At 44.2% G+C, this 16122-nt stretch overlaps 1 protein-coding gene across 1 annotated transcript in view; it reads left to right on the top strand.

Moving 5' to 3' along the window:
• RNF150 (ring finger protein 150) overlaps positions 1-16122 on the top strand; it is a gene marked incomplete at its 5' end in the record, with an annotated part of 163842 nt that overhangs the window by 118630 nt on the left and 29090 nt on the right. Inside the window, 2 exons of the mRNA XM_006766086.2 lie at positions 3728-3824; positions 11101-11311. Coding sequence (XP_006766149.1) covers positions 3728-3824; positions 11101-11311 — 308 coding nt within the window. The remainder of the gene's footprint in view (positions 1-3727; positions 3825-11100; positions 11312-16122) is intronic.

Raw genomic sequence — 16122 nt, 5'->3', positions numbered from 1 at the left:
ACATCCACCGAGGGCTCCCGGACTTTGAGAGGTCACAGGCCAGCCTGAGTGACCCACCCCCTGCCAAACCCAGTGCACGAATTTCATGCATCAGGCCTCTAGTAAATAAATAACAAGATGCAGTAGTAGTATTGATAAGATTAACTGTAGTTTACAATTAAGGAGGGTCAAGACTTACGATTTAAGCTTTGAGGGAGAGAGAGAGGGAGAGAGAGAGAGAGAGAGAGAGAGAGAGAGAGAGAGAGCGCTAATATGCTAATTAGACCGAACAGCAGAACGACCGTCCAGACAACTTTCTGGACAAAGCCAGGGCTGTGAGGGCCGGCCAAGGCAGCTGGGGCGGCGAGGGCCGAGGGGGTTTGATTCCTTTCATGCATCAGGCCTCTAGTAAATAAATAACAAGATGCAGTAGTAGTATTGATAAGATTAACTGTAGTTTACAATTAAGGAGGGTCAAGACTTACGATTTAAGCTTTGTGAGCATTATTTATTCCCTCTTTCTCTCTCTCTCTCCCTCTGTCTCTTTCTCTCTCTGTGTAACACACACACACACACACATACACACACTCACACTTATTCATTTGTAAACTCCATACCTATAAGATAAAATTTTACCAATGAAGGTCTGAGTCTTGGAGAGCTAAGATGTGCCTAAGATCAAACAGCCAGAAAATGAATCCAGGAGTGATCTCTCAATGGCCTTGACATTTTAGTTCCCAGGGAGCCACTGAAGGGCTGTAGCACTGCCTTGAAGGAGGGACCTTGTCTTATTCAAATTCATACCCAGCTCCTAGCACAGAACAGAATGGAACAAGGGGGTGACGTAACTCATACTTTATTTTAAAAAGATAAATCTGGCAAGGAAGAGTGGGCTGAAGAGAGCAGGGAAAGACTGGTGGCATGGAGACCAGTTTGGATGTTAGTGGAATAATACAGAAAAAAGGTCATGAGATTGTGAATGAGGGAACAGCACTGAGAAAAGCAGAGCAATGAATGTGAAAGATTTTTAGGAAGAGTGTGTCCATGGGACTGGGTGACCTGACCATGTGCAGGCAGTGAGGAGTGCCGGGGCCTTTGATAAATACCCACTAATGCAGCAAGTATTTCTTATCTGTGTGCCAGGAACTATTCTCAATGCTGGGATGCAACAGTCAATCAGGCGAAGGGGGGTTTTGCTCTCATGGAGGTAATCTCATTGGGGGATGCATCAGTCAGGATGCCAAACATTATATCCCACTATATATTTTCAAGGAGTTGGCTTACGTGATTGTAGGGGCTGGCAAGTCTGAAATCTGCAGCGCAGGCCTACAGGCTGAAAACTGAGCGGCCATTAATTATGCCTCCTTGAGCCAGAATGTCTTCTCTTAAAAAGGGTTGGCTCTTAAAACTTTTCAACAGATTAGAATAGGCCCATCTAGATTGTTTGGGATACTCTCCTTTATTTAAAATCAACGGATTATACATATTAATCATAGTTACAGAATATCCTAGATTAGTGTTTGGTTGAATAGCCTGGCCCAGTTGACACAGAGCACTAACCCTAACCATCACAGAAGCTGTAAGACCCGTGCATGGAAAGAAATCACTCAGGGTGCTAGGGAGGAAGTACTCCTGTGAACTGGACACTCAGGGAAGGCTTCTCCATGTGAGTAGATCTTCCTCTTACAGATGAGGCAGATGAGACTTGGAGACAGTAAGTGACTTCTTTAAGCTACAACAGCTAATGAGGGGGCCTGCCCTCGTTCCCACTCCCGTCTGTGTTCAGAGCCTGCCTCCCAGGGACGGTCAAAGGGACCAGAATGTTTGACTCGGTTCCCAGGAGGAACACCAGGTGGTGAGCAGTCAGATTAGGAACTTGTTTCCTGAAGGTAGAACCTGAATGTGGGGAGAGAGGTATATCTTGGGGAGAGGGGTGGTTGTGCAGGCAGGACTCTATCCAGCCTCAGCCCCTCCCTCACTGTGCTGGGACCACCTCTTCCAGTGCCCAGCTCAGGGCTTTTGTCCAGCCAGTGGTTTGCTCAAATGTCCTCCTTCCTCTCCCCTCCCCTTCACATGGATGTCTATGCAGCCCTCCAGTCTTAGCGTTGGCACTTCATCGGGGAACTCTCCTTGTTATAATCCTTCCCTACTCCTGTTCTTCTAATGTGGTACTTAGCACTGGTGTCATTAAGCAGTTTATTTTATATTATTATTTTATTAATGTCCGCCTCTCCTGTTATATTCCCTAAGGCAGTGATGGCGAACCTTTTGAACTCGGCGTATCAGCATTTTGAAAAACCCTAACTTAACTCTGGTGCCGTGTCACATATAGAAATTTTTTGATATTTGCAACCATAGTAAAACAAAGATTTATATTTTTGACATTTATTTTATATATTTAAATGCCGTTTAACAAAGAAAAATCAACCAAAAAATGAGTTCGCGTGTCACCTCTGACACACGTGTCATAGGTTCGCCATCACTGCCCTAAGGGAAGGGGCCAAATCTCTATCATGCCGACTCCCAGTGATGAGCACATTTCTTGGCAGACACTACTGTTGGACGAAGGCGTGGGTGAGAGAATGAATGAATGAGACACATGCCTCCCAAGCAGCGAATCTGCAGGGCATTCTAAACAGTAATCTGCAAGCACAAGGACACATCAAGTTGTCACTCTCCTTTTTTCTGATCACCAATCTGAAGACATCCTCTACACAGCTAACCCCATCCTTGGCATATGGCTACTTACCAAGTTCAATTTAAAAGGCAGCCCCTTCCTGCACAATTCTCTAATTTGAGGCAGGGAGGACTTTTTAAGCCCTTGGCCTAAAGTAGTCCAACACAAAGAACATTGTGAGAACTGTTAGAATGAGAGATGAGAAAGGAGTACTCCAGGGTTAGGGCACCCCTGAGGAGAGAGGGTCAGGCATGGAGGCACTGTCCTAAGGAAGCCCTCACCCTCAAGACAGACAGTTCTCTCTCTTCTTGCCCCAGGCAGGCACTTCTGACAGCTTCTGCCCGTGATCTGGATCTTGTGAGTGAGAAAACAAGCTTCTGACTCCAACAGTGTCTGACAGAGTGACTCCGAGAGCCAAGTGGAGAGGCAGTTCAGTCAGGCGCCCTCCACATCTACCAAATGCCCCCTCAGCCTGCCCCCAGATGAAAGCTCAGAGAACCTGGCGCCCAGGGATGGAGTGGAGTTGAGCACAGATGTCAGCTGTCCAAACAGGAAAGGTTACCGCCCCTTTCACTCTGGCTTCTGACTTGACAACCGGCAGCCTTAACAACTAAAAAGGTCATTTGTGTTGTTAAATGCTTCCAGGATCTCCTCTGCCCTTTATGTCAGACCCCCAAGTATTAATGGAAAGGAGCCCGACCGTGGGAAAAGAAATTCTGGAATTTTGCAAACGTAGTATCTATCAGGTTACCCTGAAAGGCCTGTTCGAGGTTCTCCCCTTGTGTTCTTTCCAGTAAACATGCTTCCTATTAAGAAAGAGAAGCTTCTCTCTGTTTCTACACTTTCTGAAACTTGGAGGCCTGTAGGACACCCCTGGGATCCAGACAGAGTTTGACTGCACCGCCGTAGGGGATGACAGGACGCACATTGGCCCAGGTGTTAGGAGACGGAGGTCCGAGTCTTGGCTCTGCCACTGAGCAGCTGAGTGACTTTGGAGAAGCATCTGGGCCCTACTGGACTAGGGAGTCTCTGCAGTTGCCGCCGCTCTAAGCTGTATGGTTCTCATTGCAGGCATCTTTTCCACAAGTCCTGTGTTGACCCCTGGCTACTAGACCATCGCACCTGCCCCATGTGCAAGATGAACATTCTTAAAGCCCTAGGGATCCCGGTAAGCACAGCACAGCCTACAGCCTCGTCATGTCTGTCTTTCTGCATTACCCCCGGAGCAGGGAGAACACGTCACACCTGGCCTTCCTCTGTCCCCTCAACCCCACAGCCTGGGCGTCATCGGATGAGGCCCGAAGGGAATGCCCATGTCTGAAAACACTTGGCCTTCTCCCCGTGTCCATTGTCTGTGTCTGCGAGTCCAGGTGCTGCTTGTGCAGCTTCTCCTCCAGGCTGCAGTGAGTAGATGCAGGCGGGACCCCAGCAGAGGCCCCATGGGCCAGTTGTGCATTGATTCCCTCTTGTGTTGTGGCCCCTGCGCTGTCATCACAGAGAGGTCTGCAGGCCACATTGTCTGATCGTGCCCCAGTCCCCTAGCTTTCAGAGGAAACGGGCTCTTCCCCACCCTGGGCGGGGAGAACAGCTGCTGGGACCCTGGCTCAGAGCCGCTGCTGAACTCAGATCTGTGGAGACCTTGAGTGAGCAGGACACCAGAGCCAGAACCACTTCATTCTAGTGTGACCCTCCAGCTGGTGCCTCCGTTATAGGTTGTATAAAATCAAATCTCTCTGCCTGTGCAAAGAGAATCCCACCAGCTGGCTGGCTTGACACTCCAGGAAAAGACTTTCCCAGGCCCAGGGCAAGTGAAGCCCACGGACCGGCGGTTGGTGAGACAGCAGCTGCCATGTGAGGGCAGGAAGCCAGGCAGGCCACCCAATCCGAGGGCTGCACAGAGCGATGTCAGACAAACACAGGCACTGGCGAGAAGGAGCTAGACAAGCAGGATGCAGAAACCCGCCCCCCCCCCCCTTGTCGCGCTCCCCCCCCCCCCCCCTCCGTGTACGGTACTGCACCCTCCCTGTTGTCACTCCTCACTAATGGCAGACAACAAAGGGAATGGGAATGGTCCCAAGATGTCACTGGAGGAGGAAGGAGCAGGTCAGATATCAAAGGTTTTCTTTAATGCCGACGGGCTCATTATTCTAGGACTATCAGAGGGACTCTGCTGGAGAGGGCACACCTGAGGCCTTCGGGGGCTGTGCATTGGCTGAAGTTTCTCCCCTGGACCAGCTACCTCTGTGCCAGCTGAGTGCCGGTTTTCACGGTGGATGCACCAGAAACAAATCAGCTGGTGTGACTGTATCTTTGAGTTAGATTTTGAAAGGCGATGCATTAAATTCTCAGACCAGGGTTGTAAATGCATAATGTAGTCAAGGTGAAAATCAATTACTGTGAACATGAAACATTAGTGAACACCCAGCATCTCTACCAGATGCTGGTGACTTAGAAATTCATCTCAATGCTTGCACTTTTCACACTCCTGGCCGTAACTGGATCTTACAAGGGAGGGAGGGAATGTATGTATATGTGTGCTTGCATGTGTGTACATGTGTCTTGGTCTCTGGCACCTTTAGAATATGTACTCACAATGAGAGAGCGTCACATCACTTGGCCTCGCTCCTATTGTCCAGGGTACTTTCAAAGCTCCTAAGGGTCAATGCCAATACTCCTTCTTCAGATCCACGAAGCCAAATTTTGTACTAAATAACTTTGACTCCAGGCTTTTCCTGGGGAGGTTCAACTTCTCCAGAAGCTACTTGTAAATGAGTTGAGAATACAGCTATTCATTGTTTTTAAAAGAGAAGTATTGGGTGGCCATTGGGCTTATTAAAAGTCACGTTTAGCATTGTGACTTTTAGCAGGTGGGCCTTCTGGCCAGGGTTTATACGCGGGTAGGATATTACTTAGCATGCTTGGCTTCTGGAAAAATAAACATTGGTAGCATCTTTTGGGTTTTGCCAAGGATTCTTAAAGGCCAGGCGAACAGGAACGGGACACCCATCTGAGCTCGCCCCAGAGAACAGAACATCCTCCATGAGGAAGGCACGTGGATTACGCTACTTCTCAGCAGCACCGAGGCATATGACTCCCCTCTCGCCCTGCCCCCCGTGCCTTCCTGAGACTTCTCTGTTTTTGTCCTGGTGGTTGATACTGAAGTCTGGATCTGGGGGAAATTTTGGTTGTTGTTTCCACTCTATCCTCCATCACTGAGTAGCACCATGCCTAAATTATGCCAAAGAGATGAAATTTTTACTCCATTCTTAGAACTTTCCATGTCATTGGCCAAACTCATAACCTTCTTAGCTAGAAAACACTGCCTATAGCTAACTGAAAATCCTTTTTATACAGCTTATGGAATTGCTTTACGATCTTCCTAAACTCCTATAGTCCATTTCCTCTCAATGAAGGAAAATTAAAAAGCGCCTGACACTCTCTGGTAATTGGTGCTTGTTGGTCCTCCATCTCTGCATCCCTTACGTATGCTAATTGTTCCGTAAATGTCTGTGGCACAGACCCCTTCTGAGTCTGAAGGCTGCCAGTCACAGAATCATAATTTATGAAATTCACCCTGATCCCTCTTTGATCAGTGTCCACTCACCAACGACTTGGTTGTAATCCTGATCAACTAGCTAGTCCAAATACAGGTGGCAGGATTTGGGGGGGGGGGGGGTTTGTTCTGTTGTTTTAACTGAGTATCTCTGTGGCTGCCTGTGCTAAAGCAGCACATACAGACAGTCCTGGGATTACGTCAGACTTGACGTATGTCGTTTCGTGGTTACGTCGCCATCTCCCATTTATTTATAAAAAAAAAAAGTTTCGTCATTTCGACGTATGTACATATGTGCTTTATGTTTCTTATTATTTATTTACCACAAGTAAAGGTCAGGAATTGTTATTTTTCTTTTAAATTTTTTTAATGTTTCACTTCATTTCTGCTGTGTATGTGCTCCATGTGAGTGACGTAGGTGCTTATGTAGGTGGGTTCCGACTTATGGCGAAAATCACGTTACATCACGCCGTAGGAACGGATCTCCGACCCGAAGACCTACTGTAAATATAAGTTGAAAGCTAAGAGCTGGAAACATTTTCATTTTGTAAGTGGATTTCTCTAAAATGAACTAAAGAATAAAAGCACAGCTCAGGGCTCATGAAATTCCCATTACGATGGGCATATTTTTTCATTATATTATACCAGGAGAAACAGAATACTGAACTGAAAGGGGAGAGGAGTGGGAGTGGGGGGGTCCTTTATTGTCGGAAGTGTTTTCATCTCTTTATCTACATTATGGTGCTTCAGCCTCCTTTCTGTTCAGTCAGGTCTAGGTGTCCTGTAAGATGAGAGAACACAGGTTTCAGTGAATACGCCTATAATGTACCATATAAACTGGGCTTTTCATATCCCAGCACCTTCTCCCATCACTGTTATCCAGGTGTGAATAGGATGACTGTTTGATGGCAAAGACAGTGTAGCTGGTATACTCACGAACCCCTGACTCTTTGGCAGTTGGTTGACTTGAGGAGTTTCCCCATGCTAACCTGAATTTGAATACCTATACCTTGTTCACTTTCAGATGATATTTGACATCTTTTACTAAACATTATGATGATAATTCCTCTTAGACGATTATAAATTGGGTTTCTTTTCAAAACCTGCTATTTGATGAACCATTTAGAGTGGATATAATCTATGTGAGAGTTAGTAAGGCTGATGTATTCAATATTATATCTAACCTAAATTATTTATGCCTGCTAACAGTCTCAGTGAGCTAATTCCGTCCTTCTCTTTCCTCTCCTTCCTCTATTAAAGATGTAACACGGTTCTTACTAGTCCACAAAGTAAAGGCAAACACCCTGCATCAAAATTGATAAAATATGTTTTTAAATAAAGAAAAGAAATAAAGGAACAATATCACAACAAACACAACATTTTGAAAAACATGTCAGTTGTTATCACATATATGATTGCATTCAGGTGCTTATGGCACACTATCCTCACTGGGAAGCCTTTTCCTCCCCGATACCCCACACAATGGGTTTTGCTTAGAAGCATCTTTACATGGTATTAGGGAGGGGAAGAAATTATTTTTCCTCCTACCTTTCTAGGTTCTCCTGCTGGGGCTCTGTAAATGAGACTCATAAAAGATTAACAAGAGAAAATCAAGCCAACATTTATTAACACATGCACCACTCCTACACATGGGAATGCTGAGTGATGAGTAACTCAAAAAGGTGCTTAGAAGTTGAGCTTATATAGCATCTTCAAAAAAAGAGCAATGAAATTTTAGAGAAGCAACAAGACAAAGGAAAAGAAAGAACTTTGGGTTTCTAGAACAGCAGATTGTGATGAGGTAAATATCTTGGGGAAACTAAGGGCAGATAAGGTCATGTTCGTAAGGTTTGTTTGTGCAGATCCATTTCAGAGTCAATTCCCAATCACTGGTGATAAGAATGTTCTAACCTTCCTGATACAGAGGGGGCACACATTTACAAATGTATGTCCTGCTTTTATGCACATAGAAGAAGGGCAGAGAGCATGTCTTGATGTCCTTCTCAATTATTTCAGTTCAAAATAATCCTTATGCCAACATATGGAGGGGTGGCATTTTCTGCTACCCTTCAATAGTGTACCTTACCTTTGAACAGAACTTGTCAGCTTTTAAAATATTTTTTCAAATCCTCTCTTAATGTAGGGCAGATTCTAATGTTCCCAAGTTTTCAGAGCAGTAAACTGAGACTCGGATAAAATTTTCAAATCGACATTTTCTGACCACTTACTAATTGTCAGGCACTAGATCAGCCGTGGGCAAACTACGGCCCGCGGGCTGGATCTGGCCCGTTTGAAATGAATAAAACTAAAAAAAAAAGACCGTACCCTTTTATGTAATGATGTTTACTTTGAATTTATATTAGTTCACACAAACACTCCATCCATGCTTTTGTTCCGGCCCTCCGGTCCAGTTTAAGAACCCATTGTGGCCCTCAAGTCAAAAAGTTTGCCCACCCCTGCACTAGATGATTCAAGAGCAATATAATGTAGTTGAGTTACTTTAAAAGGCTTGTGTCTCACTTATATGTGGAATCCACAAAACTGAACTCATAGAAACAGAGAACAGACAGGTGGCTGCCAGAGGCAGGTGGTGGAGGGTGGACAAAATGTGTGAAGGTGGTTAAAAGGTACAAACATCCAATTACAAGATAAATAAGTTCTGAGGGTGTACAACATGGTGACTTTAGTTAACAATACTGTTTTGTATATTTGAAAGTTGCTAAGACAGTAGCTCTTAAAAGTTCTCATCACAAGAAAAAATGTAACTAGGTGAGGTGATGGATGTTAATGAAACTGATTGTGGTGCTCATTTGGCAATATATACATATACCGAATCATTACGTGTACACCTTAAATTAATACAATATTATAATGCAGTATTACATGTTAACTATATCTTAGTAAAACTGGAATTTTAAGAAGGCAGACTAGTAGAGTGAGAAAGTGCAGTGACCCATAACGGCGTGGGAGAAGTAAGAATAAGGTGTTATAGTACTGAGGATGGCTACCTGGGAGGGAACACTACTTAGCAAAGGTGACATTTGGGCTTGGAATTGAGGGGTGATTAGGAGGGTTAGTTTGAGATCTTGGGGTGGAAAAGGGGAGCTGGATGATTGGGGCAGATGTCACCCTGAGCAGAGGAACAGCATTAGTTCAAGCTCTGAGATAGGGAATATATGGTGTTCGGTGTGTTTCCAAAGGCTGGAGGTGAGGCCAGGAGAGTAGGCTAGCCGAGGCTATGGGGTGCCTGTGTTGCCACACTAAGATTGTAATTAATTCTTTAGGAGAAAAGAAGAATCATATCTGTGTTTTATTTTTGTTTTTTTAAATATATTTTATTGATTTTTTTACAGAAAGGAAGGGAGAGGGATAGAGAGTTAGAAACATCAATGAGAGAGAAACATCGATCAGCTGCCTCCTGCACACCCCCTACTGGAGATATTGTCTGCAACCCAGGTACATGCCCTTGACAGGAATCAAACCTGGGACCTTTCAGTCCACAGGCCGATGCTCTATCCACTGAGCCCAACCGGTTAGGGCCATATCTGTGTATTTTGAAAAGAGAGCTCTGTTGAGAAAGTGGAGAATGAGATGTACTGGGAGGAAACTATAGGGAGATTAGAAGACCAGTAATCGGATGAGAAATATTCATAGCATAATTGCTCATGATCAGTGTCTCAATTGCTCATGGCAGTTCAGTCATTCAGTGAATTGACTTTCAACAACTTGAGTTTCAATGACTTGATTCACTTCCAACAGAGACAAAGAAGCAAAAAGAGAGAGAGAGAATACAGAAAAAAAGGGAATGAGCTGAATTTGAGGGTTTTGTGGAGTGATGGAGATTTCCAGCTGCTGGAAACACAGGTTGGTAGTCAGAAGTCTGGTTTAATAGCAGAAACTTAGGGCAAGAGTCCAGTACTTTGAGTTTTTTGCTCCCAATGAGTCCATGAGCTATAGATTTTCTCTTTTAATGAACTTTTAACACAACATAATCATTGTCAACCCAGAATTCCCACCTGCTCACCTTGTTCTTTATCCATTAGGGGTGCAAAACCACTTAATTATCATCGTTCAAGACAATATTGATGTTCAGAACAGAGCAAAAGTAATAATAATTAATAGCTATCTTAGTATTTCTCAAGCCCATCTTTCTCCAACACCACCTTTCTTATCATTTGGGTGAATGTATAGCAATTGAAAGTCATTTTAAAAGCTGCTTGTGAAAGAGATATAAATATATTCAATATCACTTTAAACAGCAGAACTAAAACCAATGAGTAAAACTTGCTACGTTCCCCAATAGTGGAATAGGCTAGCAAAGCTGTGCAACGCAGACTGCCTTGCAAAGCAGAGAGCTCCCGTTTCTATGTTGTGTAAGTGGATACTGGGGGAGAAGAGTCCTGCAATGATGGGTAGTTACACTCCATGGCCTTACCCTAGTGCCATGATTCTAAGATTTTCATTTAGCTCAATCGCATGTTAAATAAATAGGGCTTTTTTTCAATAGCAGGTTTTTGGATTATGTCTAACAACAAAAAATAGCCTCGCCTTGTAGTGTGTGTGTGTGTGTGTGTGTGTGTTGAATAATTCACAGTTCTATATCCCCCTCACATGTCATCAGTATTTGCAAATAATGCATGGGTCTTATGTAATTATATTGCTACTCCTGGGATTAAAACCTTGTATGTAGAGCATAATGGAATCTTTGGAAAGGAAATTTTGGAAAATGTTTTTCTGTTCATTACATGTGGACATTTTTTAAATAAAATGGTTCGGGAAGAAAGCAGTAAAGAACTTGGTTTTCCATCAAGACAAAATATCTAGGCTGCAGACATTTTGCCTCTAACCTGATGACACACACTGAGAAAAGATTCTTTTCTGCTCCTGTCAGCCCAACGCCGACTGCATGGACGACTTGCCCACCGACTACGAGGGATCTCTGGGAGGCCCACCAACCAACCAGATCACAGGTGCAAGCGACACGACTGTAAATGAAAGTTCAGTCACTTTGGACCCTGCTGTTCGGACTGTGGGAGCCTTGCAGGTGGTCCAGGATACAGACCCTACCCCGCAGGAGGGAGAAGTTATCTTTTCTACTAACAGTAAGTTCTGTGCTTAGTAGTGCCGTATTCAAGAGGGCTGTTGCCTTGTAGGAGCTGGAAAAGAAACATTCCCTCAGGAAGACAAAAAAAATTGCCAGGTTAAACAATTATACCTGATAGGCCTTTAGAAGCCCAGATCTTTCCCAGATCCAGCAGGGCAGACAGCACACCTGGCTCTGTCCTGCCCACCCGCACACTAATGCCAGCTCTGCAGCAGGTAGGGCAGTGGGTCTGGCCTCAAGAATGGAGGGCAGGTGAGAAAAGCAGCTGTTGGGGATGCTCAGTGGGACTGAGGTAGGGCACAACCCCCCTCACGCCTGTGCGTGCGTGCATGTGTGTGTGTGCGTGTGTGCGTGTGTGTGTGTGTGTGTGTGTACTGGTCTGGACCGCACACAGGAAAGTGCTCTCCCCTGCTGCCACAGGACTCAGATGTAAATGACACCCAATTAGAAGGGCATTTTCCCAGTACAACCTAAGCCCCTGTGCATGTGGCATATTAAAATACCATTGGCGTTTCTTCCCCATCTCTTGCATAAACTCTTAACTCAATACTGTTCTGTTTGATGTTAGTTGTAAAAATACTGAAGATTAAAGCAAAAAATCTGAAGTATTTACTCATCACTTTAATACAGTAGAGATAACGCCTTTCTCAGGCATTCTGAGAAAGCCAGCCTGCAGATTAACATAGGTTGAAGCTTAAAAGGGGGGATGGATAGTGTAAGTTTTAAATAAGGTGTATTTTGGCCCTGGATAGAAATAACCAATTCACTATAGAAAGTTTGGAAATATAGAAAAGCAGATTAAAGTATTTTAGAGTATTTCCTTTTAAGTGTCCTCTTTTTTACACATTTGCCATGTTTATACAATTTATAAACCATTCATGCTGAAATTCAAAGATATGCACTTTTCTAATGAAGAAGCATAATGGTCTTCATTGTTAAAAGATTGAAAGATGAATAAAAGAATTTTAAAAATTCAAAAATCACTCAGTACCCCATTACCCAGAAATAATCATTCTTAACATTTTGGTGTATTTCCTGATCATCTGTTATGATCTACTTGAGGCAAAACCATAGGGGCTGACGGTTGAGTGTTGTAATCATCGGACTCTCACAGGACCTGGAGAGAAAGCAACCTCAAGAGGAACTTGGTGATAAATATCTGTGCACGCAAGGTTTATTCATTTTGGGTAGAAAAGTGTTTTGACTTTGAGAGGCATAAGGACCACAATACTGAAACACTTGCCATTAAGCACTTAAAGTCCTTAAAGATAGGTTTTGATCCCTTTGTTTTGAAGGTGTAGAGTGGTGCTGCCCAATGTTAATAATGCAAATGCAACTATATGTTCTCTATAACCACACTACAAAAATGGGTAAAGTTCATTTTAATCATATCTTTAACCCAATATATCCAACATATTTTATGTTTTTAGTACTAACTGAGAATCTGGTGAGTATTTTTTATTTACAGCACATCTCAGTTCTACCAGCCATGAATCAAGTGTTCAGGAGCCACATGGGGCCAGTGGCCCCATGGGGGGGAGGGGGGGGACGTGGGAGGGACTCATTTAGAATCCTAGTAATTTAGGGATGGGAGAACCTTGAAGGCCACTTCATTTATTTTTGCCATGATAAACTTCCAATTTTTACCATGAGAAAATCGTGACCCAAAGGAGTAAGTGGCTGATTCAGACAAAGAATAAGTTCTCTTTTCACAGCACAAGATTATCCTATACATTTCCAGTCATTGGACATCTTCAGTTACCATCAGGTATGTCCATCAGTGGCCTCTGTGCAGTATACGGGGAGGCCTGATAGAATGTTGCTAGCAGCTCAACAACCTTCAACACCTGAGCCTTTTTTTGAGCCCATGAGAAGAACCAAGTCCAATATGCATTATTGTCCTTGCAGTGAAATGATTTTTTAAATATTCAGAAGAAGATGTGTCCTCTATTAGATCACTTATTTTGAAAAGTGACTACATGCTTCATACATCTCAGTAAATCCCAGATGGCAAATGAAGAGGCATAACATGTGGGTTTAAAAAAACATCAAAAATGAAATTGAAAATTATGATCAGTATCCATATAATTTATAATCTGTAAACTGCTTTTGCCCAACATAGACCCCAAGTGTTCAGGTCATAGCAGGCGTCCAGTAGATGTTGATTGAATGACCTGAGGTGAAAGTGTTCAGTGTAAGCTTGAAACAAGGAGCCCCTATTCACACAGAAGGAAAAATGACAGGTGATTTCAAAGGAAGGTATTGGCAGAGACGCAGAGATATCAATCTTATAGTATAGAAACTGAATTTTTTCACGAAATATTTTTCCTAGACCATTTATTTATGATTGCTTGGATTTATGGGGATTTAACAGAATAGTTCAAATATAATAATTCTGATTAGATGTTAATGGTTTGTACTATTAACCAAATGACTGTAGATTCCTTAAGGGGAAAATTCTCTGCTCTCTACAGTTTTGTAAATTGATTGCCTTGTGCCCTAACGCAAATAAATAAACAATCACAGATGCATGAATAAGTGGGTGAAAAAATTCAAGTTCTCATCAACATTATTGTAACCAACTCTCTAATCCTATCCAAAAAAAAAATTTGGATGGAAAGATAAATGTAGTTGTGATTCAGTATTGCTACATGTCACAACCCATTGGGGGTTGGACCTGATTTTTCTTCACGTTATCTTTTCCCACCTCACATCTCTACAAACCCAAGAAATTACTAGAAAATGAGGAAATAACAGTAGCTAATAAATATATAGCACCAACTATGCAACAGGCACCCTTTAAAACCACTTATGAAATTAGCTCACAACAACTCTATGGGAAATATTATTTTTAGCCTCATTTTACTGATGCAACAACAAAGGCACAGAGAGATTGAAGTGACTGGCCCACGGTCATAGTGGCAGGGAGAGCTGGAATTCAGAGGAGCCTCTGGCCAGAACCCCATGCTAACTACTCGATGCTCAAAGGTGCACTAGGGGAGAAAGTGGACACAGATACTCACTCCCTTCTCATTTTATTTATTCTTTTCCTCCATTTTTCTAAACCTCTTAAAGCTCAATAATGTGTGTAGCTCCTACTTGAATTCTCATTCATCCCTCCCTCTGTTCTTCCTTTCCTGGCAAAGACTCTTCATGGGTCAGTCAAATGCAGGTAAAAGTCATCTCAGCCCTTGGAGGCAGGGAGCGGGGGTCTAACAGATTGCCTTTAGAGGAAGATGGGAAAATCTGGTGCTAAAGGATCATCTTTAGCTCCCAAGGCAGGGGACAAGAAAAAGCATTGACACAGCAAAGGAAATCCCAACTTGTTGCAAGTCTGACATTTGAGAGAAAGACATTCTTTACGCACATCTTTAATGTTTCTGACATTCCACTTTGTATAATCTCACGTGGCTGTGCCAACTCCCAGTGTTTCCCCTGCACCTCGGTGAGTGCAAGTGGCCATTTGTACGAATGTCCTGAGGTCACTCACCGGTGTCTAGCTGCCTGTCTGATGGCACCAAAGCTTACTTTCCCCTCCGGTTCCCCAAGCCCAGGCTGCAGTTGTAGGACTTGCTTCAGGAGGGGAAAAGTCCCCTAACCTCAAAGGAAAACACAGCTGAACAAACAGCCCTGGGTGTTGGGAGATTCCAGGGAGGAGCTAGAAAAAGACACGAAGAGGAAGACTATCAACCCCTTCCCAAGACACTGAGTGTGCTCCACGTCTTCTCAAGGGGCCGGAAGCCTTCCCTTTGTTTCTCAAGGAAGTTGTGGATGCCACCATCCATTTCCTGTACTGAATCTACACAACCATCTAATTGTGCCTCTAGATCGTTACCCATTCGCCCTTCCTTCACCTCAAACTAGAAGGACCCCCCTGTCAGCCCATGGGTGGAGAGTGGAGGGCAGAGGGAGCTGGGGCAGAAAGAGACTTGGGGATGACAGAATCAGGATGCTGTAAATCTGCCCCAACACTCTGAGGAGCACATGGCATAACGTGTAAAACCTGGTCTTCTGGTTTTACGGAAGGAAGCAGTACACGTGAGTTACTGCTAAAACTCAGCCTGTTTAAATGAAATGTGATATGGGATTCCTCTGAGAAACTTCCTTTGCTAACTTTCTATCAACTCTGATCCCTGGGGGCGTAAAGTGTATCCAATATGTTGGGCAAATGTCATTTGTGATGTGTTCAGATACCTCTTTGTTGGCTGCACGGCCACATTTGTGTTGAGTGGCTGTAATATTCCCCAGCCCCTGGGTGAAAATTCCAGCAAGAGTTTTCTGCTCACTCTTAGGTAATGGATAGTTCTAAGAGACCCTCTCGATCCCAAACTCAGACAAAAGAATTATTTTTCCTGCAGGGCCCTTTCCCTTGTAACAATTCCCATGACTCCAGAAAGAAGGGTCTCTATTGCTTACTCAGGAGGCCTCTTGCAACCCCTGGGCATCCAGCAGTCTGCTTGCAGCCTCTGTCTGCTGAAGTGCCTGACCCATCAGGAGGTCCTTAGGGAGAGGCCCAAGTGGAGCCCAGTCCTGCTCGCTGTCCCACGTGGCCTGCTCTAGGGCACTCACACATCACCTGCCCCGACAGCCTCTCCAGGACAGCACCATTCCCTGGCCCCTGATGCCACCTGGCCATCACCTCCTCTCCCAGACGCCAGGCAGGAAAGAGACCTGAGTCCATGTCTGCCTGCTTTAGCTTTTCTAAGACCGAGTCAGTTCTCCCTGAGCCCCACCTACAGGGGACATAGTTCAGCATCCCTGGGGTTCCCACACTGGGTGTGGGCTGGGAAGGAGCCCTTCACCCCTCTG

Source organism: Myotis davidii, unplaced genomic scaffold, assembly GCF_000327345.1.
Source record: "Myotis davidii unplaced genomic scaffold, ASM32734v1 scaffold436, whole genome shotgun sequence".
Classification (NCBI taxonomy): Eukaryota; Metazoa; Chordata; class Mammalia; order Chiroptera; family Vespertilionidae; genus Myotis; species Myotis davidii.
Note: the sequence above shows the minus strand (reverse complement) of the source record. Positions and strands in the feature narration are given on the sequence as shown.